The sequence below is a fragment of the Protopterus annectens genome, chromosome 4.part1 (assembly GCF_019279795.1).
Source record: "Protopterus annectens isolate FY-2018-M chromosome 4.part1, PAN1.0, whole genome shotgun sequence".
NCBI lineage: Eukaryota > Metazoa > Chordata > Ceratodontiformes > Protopteridae > Protopterus > Protopterus annectens.
Window position 1 is genome coordinate 819,213,296 of NC_056734.1, and position 13,435 is coordinate 819,226,730.

At 36.5% G+C, this 13,435-nt stretch overlaps 1 protein-coding gene across 2 annotated transcripts in view; it reads right to left on the minus strand.

Moving 5' to 3' along the window:
• INPP5D (inositol polyphosphate-5-phosphatase D) overlaps positions 1 to 13,435 on the minus strand; it is a 1,064,128-nt gene that overhangs the window by 620,182 nt on the left and 430,511 nt on the right. For both annotated transcript variants that reach the window (XM_044070586.1, XM_044070585.1), the window contains exon 5: positions 2,259 to 2,399. In XM_044070586.1, the coding sequence (XP_043926521.1) occupies positions 2,259 to 2,399 (141 nt within the window). The remainder of the gene's footprint in view (positions 1 to 2,258; positions 2,400 to 13,435) is intronic.

The window sequence follows — 13,435 nt, forward strand, 5'->3', positions numbered from 1 at the left end:
CACTTACACTGAGAACATCTCTTTTGGAATCAAGGCAGTCTTACACTGAAAACAACTCTTTTGGAATCTGGCCCTACATGTGTCACATACTAGATTATCTAGAGAAGTAACAAGAACCATGTGGTACACTAAACCATCCTTAATAGTAACATTAACTGTGCAGTACACTGCATTATCCTTATGTAGTAACCCAAACTGTATAGTACACTGCATTATCCTTAAAAGTAACAATAACTGAGTGATATATTGCATTATCCTTTGTAGTAACAATAATTGTGTGGTACACCGCATTATCCTTATGAAGTAACACTAACTGTGTAGTACACTGCATTATCCTTATTAGTAACACTAATTGTGTGGTACACTGCATTAACATTAACTGTGTAGTACACTGCATTATCCTTAGTAGTAACACTAACTGTTTGGTACACTGCATTAGCCTTAGTAGTAACAATAACTGTGTAGTACTTTACATTACCCTTAGTAGCAACAATAACTGTGTGGTACACTGCATTATACATAGTAGTAAATATAACTGTGTGGTACATTGTATTATACTTAGTAGTATATATAACTGTGTGGTGCACTGCATTATCCTTAGCAGTAACAATAACTGTGTGTAAAGTGCATTTTCATAAGTAATAACAGTAACTGTGTGGTAAACTGCATTATCCTTAGTAGTAACAAAAACTGTGCAGTAAATTGCATTATCATTACTAGGAAAAAAATGTGCGGTAAACTGCATTATCCTTAGTAGCAAAAAAAAAAATCTATGGTACACTGCAATATCCTTAGAAGTAACATTACTTGTGTCATACACTGTATGTTCCTTAGTTGTAACAATAACTGTGTTATACACTGCATTATCCTTAGTAATAAAACTTTGTGTAGCACACTGTATTTTTCTTAGAGGTAACATTATTTGTGTCATACACTGTAGTTTCCTTAGTAGTAACATTAACGGTGTCCTACACTGCACCATGCATAGCTGTAACATTATTTGTGTCATGCATCTCCAGCTGTAGTATATTATCTGTTTCATACAATGTACCATCTTCAGGCTATAACATTAACTGTCATACACTGCACCATTCATAGTGGTAACATTATCCGTTTCATACACTGCACCATCCCCAGCTGTAACATTAACTGTCATACACTGTACCATTGTTAACTGTAACATTATCTGTTTCATATGCTACACCATTTCCAGCTGTAAGGTTAGCGATGCCATACACTGTACCATCCTCAGTTGTAACATTCTGTGTCATCCACTGCACCATTCATAGCTGTAACATTATCTGTTTCATACACTGCATCGTCTCCAGTTGTGATATTAACTGTGTCATAAACTATACAATCCTCAGCTATAACATTATCTGTTTCATACACTGCACCATCCCCGGCTGTAACATTAACTGTCATACACTGTACCATTGTTAACTGTAACATTATCTGTTTCATATGCTACACCATTTCCAGCTGTAAGGTTAGCGATGCCATACACTGTACCATCCTCAGTTGTAACATTCTGTGTCATCCACTGCACCATTCATAGCTGTAACATTATCTGTTTCATACACTGCATCGTCTCCAGTTGTGATATTAACTGTGTCATAAACTATAGAATCCTCAGCTGTAACATTATCTGTTTCATACACTGCACCATCCCCAACTGTGATATTAATTGTGTCACACAATGCACCATTGTTAGCTGTAACATTATCTGTTTCATATGTAACACCATTTCCAGCTGTAAGGTTAGTGATGGCATACATTGTACTATCCTCAGCTGTAACATTCTGTGTCATACACTGTACCATCCTTAAATGTAACATTAACGGTCATATACAGCACATCCTTAGTTGTAAGACTATTTGTGCAGCACGCATCATCATCATCATCATCATCATCATCATCATCATACATCTATTTTTACTGTGTACTTTACTACATTATCTCAGTGGTTAGGCCAAGAACACTTAGTTTAGTTGAAGATACTACAATTGTAAAACACAGAACCATGAGTTTACCTTTTTACAGTATCATAAATAGCATTCATTGTACTGATACATCATATTGGAGCATCACTGTCATCACAGAAACCCAACATTTTAATCTTATGTGTTTAGTTTTCACAGGTCAACATCTCAGATTCAGCCTTGCTCGTGCATCTCATTAAATCATCATAAATACAAGCTCAGTTTAAACTGCTTGGCTGTTTATAAACAGACATACAGAGTAGACTTGATCATTACCTGAACAGGTTTTTGCAGATAACCTGAAGCAACTTCTTTAATTGTGGGAGGTTTGGGGAACCCCTCTGTACAGCCTCAACATCGCTTGTGATGCATGATCGTAGATAGTCCTGCATGGATTTCATGTGCTCTTCAGGAATGCTGAGAGAGGTATAAAGTGAGATTTTACAGTGTTTATAGTAATATAAGAATACATAATTTGTGCATTACCTGCATGTCTTATTTCAAAATCAATTTCATTTGGGCAAATTGCACACAATATAGTAACAGCATCAAAAAGTAAAACAAAGCTCATGCAGGACTCCTATCCATATACTCCAAGAAGGTATGGCATTGGGTTCCTGACTCTTGTCCATTTTACTAATGACCTCACCTTCTAACTTCCAACCTTGACCTTCAAAGATTTATTAATGTTAAACTCTTTTACTTCTAACCCTGTTTTATAGGATTGACTCCAAGGTGATAGGAGTGTACTACAGAATTAGCTCCTGGACTGAAATCTGATCATTAGTTCTAGTAAGTCAGCAGTGATGGCATCTGATACCACATGCATACTACAGTCTTATCCCCAGCTCTTCATCTCTGACCCTCGGGGATCCACTATTGCACATGATTAAAACTTCAAATCCATTTATATTAACAACTTTGAGTTATTCACCACAAAGAATAAATAGCTGAGCAGGTACTAGCATAGCTTAAACAATCTTATAGGCCAAGTAACCTCCTACCTTTGGCATCATTGAAGGTAACAGGCAGAAAGGCCCTGATACCCTGACTGGAGTATGCTTTACCAGTCCACTTATCCAGTTAACAAAAGAAAATAAATACATGAGCAACTGAAAGTAAAACATTCATGTTTATTCACTATCAAAATGCAAACGAATATTATTGTGTATCAGCTATTTTCCATAATTAGATGATAGCCTATAGGGCTTATTGCAACCACTTCATATTTTAACCACTGCAAATAAAGTAGTAATTTCTGTATACCTGTGCTCAGGCCACATATTCATACATGGTTACTAGGCATGTCACCATGGAGACCATTGGGGGACCTGGCTTAGTTTTTTGACTGCCCTAGAGCACTGTCTGATTAAGTAATGTGCTCAGAGTCACTCAGTTGGCAAATGGAAGTTGAGGGAATCAAACCCTACACTGCAGGAAACAGCTCATTAACTGATCACTGCCCTAATCCTTTAACTGCCAGACTATATTCCACATAAGCAAGTGACTGGTAATCAGAAATGACCCCTAGATCCTAGAGGAGATCTTATCAATTAACCTCCATGCTGACAGCTGAACAGGGACCATTTCAATTAGCCAGTTAACAAATTAAAATACGTGAATAAATAAATACTAAATAAAAAAAAAAAAAAAAAATATATATATATATATATATATATATATATATAAAATATATAATATATATATATATATATATGTTATATATATATATATATATATATATATATATATATATATATACCGTATGTCTTCGTAAATAAGACCTGACCAGAGAATAAGGCCTAGCATGGTTTTCCAGGGTGGTCATGATATAAGCCCTACCCCAAAAATAAGTCCCAGTTAAGATCGTCAACAACACACAACGGATGTGTTGAATTATAAAATAATATTATTGACACCCATTGACTGTGGTTATCATACTGTGCTCTCCATTTTTGGACCATTCGGACACCAAACTTCTTTTCTTTGAGAAAGTCGTAAGATTCTTTCCCTGGGAGTCCTCCATGATTCTTACTATAACCCTAATCATCACTCACACCTGACGGTTGAGATCCTTGGCCCATAAACATTGGCAGGTGTACTTTGATTGGTCAAAGTAGAGACAACGTGGATAAAGCATGTGCACTTGATAACAAATGGCTGTGGTTGTGTCTTCTTAATTATCGCCATTTTGTGTTGCCTCTCTGGTCTCATAAGTCTTCACTTAATCCCCCCAGACAAGATGAGTGCAAAAAGAAAGAGCTATTCCATCGAGTACAAGAAAGGAATCGTGGAGGGCTCCTGGGGAAAGAATCTGACAGCTTTCTGCAAAGAGAAGAAGTTAGATCTCCGAATGGTCCAAAAATGGCATGCAACGTACAATAACCTCAGGCAACAGGCCGACGAGGGAAATGCTAAGAAGTGCAAGTGTGGATCAAGTTGCAACCATTATTTCCAGAGCTGGAAGACATCATCTGTGAATGGATTGCTAACAGGAAAGCAAAGGCTTTTCTTGTGCGCAGGCCAATATTCATTTGCCCTTACAATGGCACCACAGTTAGAAATATCCCCAGAAGAATTCAAAGCATCACAACATTGGCTAGATGGCTTCCTTCAGTGATATGAACTGTCTCTAAGAAGAACAACACTGTTCAAGCTGAAAGATACTGAAGTTATTAAATGTGCACTTATGTTCAAGTCCTTTGTTGATGGCATCGACTTTTCTAAATACCAACTCTCCAACATGATTGCTATGGATGGAATTGCAGTGTTTTGGGCCAAGGATCTCAAACAACAATTTTTTCAGAGGGGTGCCTCGTCAATCTACATTCCCTCCACTGGTTACGAGAGTGCACGTGTTCCCTGTATTTTGGCAATTTGTCTAGATGGAAAGAAAACCCCACCTCTAATCATTAGTAAGGGCAAGAAAGATAAGATTGAATGTGTTTCAGGCATTTACATTCTTGAAACCGAAAAAGCCTGGTGCACACAAGCAGCTATAAGGAAGTGGGTTGATGTAATACTGCCACTTGTTTTGCGAGGTGGTGAAAGAGGACTGCTAGTCTGGGATTCAGCCAGCACTCACCATGCTAAAGACGTGAAGAAATTCCTTGCATGGAGAAGAATAGATCAAATAATGATTCCCACAGGAATGACTGCCCATCTCCAGCCCCTTGATATAGCAATAAACAAACTATTCAAGGACCATTTGTGCATGGAACTCAATGACTACACTGAAAATAGAATGGAAAGAAATCAGCATGAAACTCAGTGAAGCCTAGCCTGCAAGAGGTCGTGACTTGGGTGAAAAATTCATGGGATAAAATCACTGACAGCTGTGTTGCCAATGCACTACGAGCAGGCTACTTGGACAAGCAGTGTTCATTTAAGGAGAGCTCTATTGCTAGGCATGACAGATTGGGGCCAATGGTTCTACAGGAAATGGAGTCGCAAGAAATTCAGGGGTTGGAGACTTATGACAATGTTCCAGAAGAAGATGACATGACTGTATTTGAATAACTTTTCCATTATCGGGGCAACAGAATGGATTGCTTCTGCTTTCAGTTTTATTCTCCTCCTCCAATACACATGTATTGAGATTTTTCTGCACTTTCTGTTAACCATGAAATATTTCACTGTGAAAGCCAAGGTGTAGATATTCTGGAGATGAAATGTTTGTTGCAATGTTTATGTAGAATTCTCGCACAACTGTTAACACATTACTTAGAAAAGTTGCCCAATAACAGAAAAGTACCAAATAAATGTCAATTTGTGTACATGAATAAATGTCGATTTGTGTACATGAATAAATGTCGATTTTTGTACATGAATAAATGTAGATTATACCATGACCCCCCCATTAATATTCCAAAACGTGCACGCTAATTGGCCAGCGTGCACATTGTAAATCGACTTATACTAATGGAAAAAGGTCCGGTTGCCTGGACTTTTTCCATTAGTATAAGTTTCTTTTAAAACACTGTCTCGCTATGTTAAAAGAGTTTAACATAGCGAGACAGGTTTAAAAAAAGCAACGGAGATCTCCGTTGCTTTTTTTAAAGCTGTCTCGCTATGTTAAACTCCTTTAACATAGCGACACAGTGTGTAAAAAGCAACGGAGATCTTGCTTTCTCTGTTGCTTTTTAAACTCGCTATGTTAAATGGGTTTAACATAGCGAGACATCTTTAAAATAAGCAACGGATATCTCCGCTGCTTATTTTAAAGTTGTCTCGCCATGTTAAACCCATTTAACATAGCGAGACAGGTTTAAAGCAACAGAGAAAGCAAGATCTCCATTGCTTTTTACTGTTTCGCTATGTTAAATGGGTTTAACATAGCGAGACAGCTTTAAAATAAGCAACGGACATCTCCGTTGCTTATTTTAAAGCTGTCTCACTATGTTAAACCCATTTAATATAGCAAAACAGCAAAAAGCAATGGAGATCTTGATTTCTCCGTTGCTTTTGGCCACAGCTCTGATGTACTGCGTAGGCATGCACAGTACATCAGAACTGCCGCGGATACCAGACAGCTGTGGAAGGGCAGCAAAGAGGCATTATACAATGCCATTATTTAAGAAAAGTAATTATTTCTTTTCTTAAATAATGTCATAGTATAATAGCAATAACCACTTCTGGGTGGGTAATGCGGGATTACCCACGGTTGTCTTTGTTTGGTCCCTCGGGACCAAACCATGCCAACCGTGGGTAAATCCCGCATTACCCACACCCAGGCGTGGGTTATTGCTATATTGTTGTATGGGGGTAAATAAGGCATCCCATGATAATAAGCCCTAATGTGTATTTCAGCGGGGGAAAGAGTATAAGACCCGGTCTTATTTTCGGGGGATAAAAAATTATATAGACCATCTGAAAACTTTGATCATCTTCTCTATGTTATACATGTTATTGAGAGGCAACCCGTGCCTCTTGTACAGAGCTTCAGTAGACTCTGTTTGGTCAGATCTATTGCACATTCGGAAGGTGAGTGGTGTCCTGAACACTAGTCAAGGGATCTTAATTTCTGTTGCAAAATAAATGCAACATGTTGGAGGGATAGGTTAGTGTCACAGAGAATACTGCTTCTATGCAACTATCTTCCACTCCGTGTAAGGCAAAGTAGTTATCTAGTTAAACATAATTTGGATGAATGGAACAGTAACAGCAAATTCACCCCAGTTGAGCACCACTGTCCCTCATGGATAGAGAACACATAAATGTCCCAACATATCCATGTTCAGCATGTCTCTATGTTGTTTGTATGTAAATATAATGGCTAAATATTACCATGGGAATATGAGGGCAGTCTTCTTAGAAAAAGGAGGAAAGTCTTCTTAGAAGATGAACAGACTAGTAAGTACTATATATATATATATATATATATATATATATATATACACAAAATATACACACACACACACACACACACACACACACACACACACACACACACACACACACACATATACATCCTTTGGAATCTTGGAGAAGGAACTTGTGGAGAGCTGCAGAACAGAACAGAAATCCATCATATGACTATACTGAAGTAGTTGCAACATTTGGGCCAGTACCTGGACAAAACCCTTGCAGGCTGGAGAACTGGCCTTACTGTGAATTGTATGCCAAGTTGCAACTGTCTGACTTGAGCTGTTATGTTACTGAACCAACTAAGTCATCAGAGACATTTGAGGTCAAACATTGAACTATTACATTTTGTCACTGGAAATAATGAATTTTCACATTATACCACTTTAATTAAGCTGCATTAAACCTGAATTAATTGCTTCCAGTGTTTGGCTACTTGTTACAAGTATAAAATGTATGTAGGCATGCAAGTGTGTGTGTGTGTGTGTGTGTCTGTGTGTGTGTGTGTGTGTGTGTGTGTGTGTGTGTGTGTGTGTGTGTGTGTGTGTGTGTGTGTGTGTGTGTGTGTGCCTGTGTGTGTGTGTGTGTGTGTGTGTGTGTGTGTGTGTGTGTGTGTGTGTGTATGTGTGTGCTGGCGTGTGCGTGTGTGTGTGTGTCTGTGAGAGAGAGAGAGAGAGAGACAGTGCACAAATGCGTAGAACTATTCGTTATCGCAATTAATTGGATGTTTTAAGGCAGGTATGCTGAAAAGAAGTTTAAATCTTGCATATTAATCCAATACTATACAAAAGACGCATGAAAACATATGTATTTTCATATCAAAGAGTCTGTTGTTTTATAGCAATGTCTAGTTTTAATAATACATAATTATAACCCATACAAAAATGAAATGTTTAGGCCACTGGTCATTTTTAGAAGCTTCTGTAACCATTGCCATTTTCTGGTTTAGATCGGTCTCGCTTTGCAGTAAAAGCATCACATTTATCTGTTTCTAGTCACTGAAAATAACAGCTTAACAGCACTTTTTACTGCACACTGTTTAACATGGCACCAGTAATCCCATTAAGTCCAAATAAATGCCAAATTTTTGAAAGATTTACTTTATGAAAGAATGCACCTTTAGACATACTGAATTTTATTTCAGATTTGATAAATACTATATTAAAATAATAATTGAAGATACTGATGTTAAGTACATTTTCATATACGTGTGTGTGTGTGTGTGTGTGTGTGTGTGTGTGTGTGTGTGTGTGTGTATGTATATATATATATATATATATATATATATATATATATATATATATATATATATATATATATATATATATATATATATATATAAGTTGATAGGAGAATACCAGGCTAATTGTCCTTGTAGCCCACTTCAAGTCTAGCTGATTATCTCATTACTTAAATTTACCCTTAGGTAGTTCCAGGGTCTATATGTATATACTGTCCATAGAATAATGATTAATTCTGGGTGAGACAGTGATTATTTCAATGGAATACATTGAGTGTTTAAATGGGCCATGGTACTGAAAGAGAATTTAGATGTTGCCCCTGTTTCTAAGTAGTACAGGGGCAGTCTTGGGCTAAATTTCCTCACTATCATCCATAGATCCAGGTTATACTTGAAGAAGGACAGGAATGAAGTTTGGTTTACATGGAGGGGGAGTCTGTTCCAGAATAGTGGGAACCTCTGAGAGATGTTACCATCTCTTCAAGCCATTCTGTTTAAGTTACAGAAGAGGTTTAGGTCCCTGGAACAAGTGTTTCTGGTGCCAACTGACTTGCGGATGTGCAGTAGGTCTACTAGTATAGGGTCAGAGGATGACTTATAAGCCAGACACAGAGCCCTCTCAGTAGTGTGTAGGACACTGAGTACAGTGACAGTCCGTTGAGGCAGTCCTTGTTTAGATCCTGTATTCTTTTTGTGAGGAACCTCTGTAAGCATTCAAGTTGTTGTGTATGCCTGACCAGATGCATGCCAAAAGTGGCAGTGACTGGCCTGATGAGATCAGAGTAAAGAGGGACAAGGGCATCCCTGGACTTCAAGGCTATTCCTTTACTTAAAAAGCTGTGCAATATACACAGACTTTCTTACCACAACAAACACATGTTGGTCGAATATACATATGTTCCAAATCCCGAACTACAGGGCTGATTGTTACAGGAATATTGTCATTGTGATAATTTCCTAGGATAGTGGGTTTCTGAATGAGTACAATAATTGACTTTTTCGCATTTAGTTTTAGTCCATGGTTCTGGCAGCAGTTATTTCACTGGAACAAGCCTTCCACTAGACTGTCTGAGTCACCTGGGGATTCATTGAGTGCTCCGAACTTGCAGTCAGCCACAGACTTTGTCAGACAGAAGCTATTGGTGTTTGCTTTTACTTACAGAAATAGATGTTAAACAGGAGATGTCCAGTACTGAGCCCTATAGTGACTAGTATTTTTGTGGAGGTAATTTCCCCCTATCCTGACCTCTTGAGTCCTATCTGTGAGTGAGATGGAAATCTAGAAGTATATATTAATTAGAAAGACTGGACAAAAATTATGCTTGGCATTAAACCAGTTTAGCTAGAAATACTGATATATATATATTTATATATATATATATATATATATATATATATATATATATATATATATACAGAGAGAGAGAGAGAGATTGATATTGATAGATATGTGTGTGTATATATATATATATATATATATATATATATATATATATATATATATATATATATATGCATATATGTAGATATATGTATTTCTAGCTAAATTGGTTTAATGTCAAGCATAATTTTTGTCCCATCTTTATAACAGTATAGAAACAGAAAAATGTCTTGTGTTTTTAATGTTGGCTTTTCAATATTCTCCAACAGTAGCCAGCAGTTGCAATACTGCCAAACAATGCACAATTATAACCTGTTTTATTTTTTTTTTTACTTTTCAACACCATATCTTATACAGTGCACCACTATTTCACCAGCCCTCCCATGTGACTCAGTTATAATGTACAGTGCACCACTATTTCACCAGCCCTCCCATAAGACTCAGTTATAACGTACAGTGCACCACTATTTCACCAGTCCTCCCATGTGACTCATAGTTATAATGTACAGTGCACCACTATTTCACCTGCTCTCCCATGTGACTCAGTTATAATGTACAGTGCACAACTATTTTACCAGCCCTCCCATGTGACTCATAGTTGTAATGTACAGTGCACCATTTCACCAGCACTCCCATGTGACTCAGTTATAACGTACAGTGCACCACTAGTTTACCAGCCCTCCCATGTGACTCATAGTTATAATGTACAGTGCACCACTATTTCACCAGCACTCCCATGTGACTCAGTTATAACGTACAGTGCACCACTATTTTACCAGCCCTCCCATGTGACTCATATTTATAATGTACAGTGCACCACTATTTCACCAGCACTCCCATGTGACTCAGTTATAACGTACAGTGCACCACTATTTTACCAGCCCTCCCATGTGACCATGTGACTCAGTTATAGCGTACAGTGCACCACTATTTTACCAGCCCTCCCATGTGACAGCAGCAGTCAAAGAAGCACATGTCAGGTGAAGAGCTTATTACCATGGAATAGTGCCAGACTTCATGCATGTATTCAGGCTCATAACATATAAAGTAAGTTGTCATAGCTCCCCGCCAGACAAAAACTTCCTACAATACCACATGTTACTTTTCTGAATTATTTTTAAGTAATGGATGTGAAACTTTCCAATGCTATAAAGTGCAACACAGAATGTCACAAATCCACTTGAACCCCCATCCCTATTAGAGAAGTACAATATGGATATGCCAAAAAATTCATATTTAATGCATGCTTCATCTAATAAAATTCAACAAACCGTATCGTAAGAAAGTACAAAAATACCAGAGTGCGTTCTGGAATTCATTTCACACACACACACACACACACACACACACACACACACACACACACACACACACACACACACACACACACACACATTCATAAAATGCATATAAATGTATAGAGGCAGAAACAGGCTCATAGACGCAGGTGTTCAAGCACATACCCACAAAAACACACTCATGCACATGGAAACACACATACACAGATCTACAATCAAAAACACATATCCAATATTTGAGGCTGTCTGTAAATTGTAAGAATTGTTGAGGCTGTCCTTTCAATTTTTAGTATCTCTTCAGTATTATATGATCCTACTGTCAGGCCCTGAATGATAGCACAGCAGTAAAGTGGGCACTCATTTTACTTATTTCATCTTTATTTTTTCTAGTGTTTAGTGCTTGTTCCTTCTTTTGAAAAATTAATTCAGCATTAAGCATTGACTGTCTGAAATGTATTACTTGTTTATTTTCATGAAAGATATTGCTACAATAAGCTGCAACAGTCATACCTCTCAATTGCTCAGTGCAACAAATCTGGACAAAGCTAGAAAGAATGGGGGAACAAAGGCCCACAAATAGGGACAGAATTTAAATATTGCTCCTATAAACTTAGAAAGTTGCTAGAATAACAGGTTTTGCATTATTATGTATTTTCTGAAGGATATAAAGTCTGAAACTCAAATGTCTGTCATAATATGTATTATTTATTGTCTTCCATGATTTTCCAGAAAACCACAAATTTTATGAGGAATAGACTAAAAATATGAGGCAAAAATCTGGACATTCTGAGAAAATCTATATAATTGAGAGGTAACCGTCTATGATCTTAAGTACTTTGCTCTAAAGCAAATTCTGAAGAGCACACTGATTCTTAGTTGATACTTCCATTTCTTAGCATTATTCAACAGTATTATAACAATTCCTATAAATTGATATGTTATTCTATTGACATGTTACCCTAGTTTTAAGAGATTATCATTTTTTTTCTATTTTTGGACTTTGGTTCAGCTTCAAAATGTTAATATCAGCAATATCTGTATAATGTACTTATATACTTAAAATGTAGCTGTTTGTATTCTTTGTATGATTTTCATCTTGCTATTGTAAAGCATTTTTAAAATAAAAATATTAACCTGACTTGCTCCAAACCATCCAGGTTAATGTAAAAGAAATGGGAAGTAAATTTTATATAGTTTATGCATAGAAATCAAGTTATAGTTTTACCCAGCAACCTGACATTAAATTCCCCTTCAGATCAGCACTTGTTTCAAATATTTATTCTAAGAACTATTTTATTTCAGACATAAAAGAACACACATAACATAGCACCAGTCTCACTATACCTGCCCTTTGCAAAAAAAAAAAAATAGTTTAAATGTTGCATACACTGATGTTATGCTTATGGGCATGCTCAGTTCAACAAGACACTTGAATATCCAGACTACGTCTGTAAATATACTTTCTCCAACTTTGCATGACTTTGGAAATTAAACATTTATACTCTGCCTGTGTGGGATGAGATCCCCCATGTCAGAAGTGCTGGGGAAGCTGCTGGTCAGTAAAACACCCTTTTGTGTGTCTCCACTAGAGTGGACAGCAGCAGTTTAGTCAAACTCAATTTGTACTCTGTAAAATGATAAAGATACATACATCTCTCTCTTTCTGTGTATATATATATATATATATATATATATATATATATATATATATATATATATATATATATATATATATATATGTTTTTATCTATATACCTATACCTATAAATATACATACATATATAAAATATGCACTATAGACACACACACACATACACACACATACACATACACACACACACACACACACACACACACACACACACACACACACACACACACACATATATAATATACACTATATATATATATATATATATATATATATATATATATATTATATATAAGAAGGGACAATAGTCAATAAATAATAGTCATATCTCTCTCTCTCACTATATATATATATATATATATATATATATATATATATATATATATATATATATATATATATATATATACACACACACACACACACACACACACATACACACACACACACACATCCAGAGAGAGAGAGAGGGAGACATAGAGAAAAAGAGATGCATATTTATGTACTTTAAAATATCGA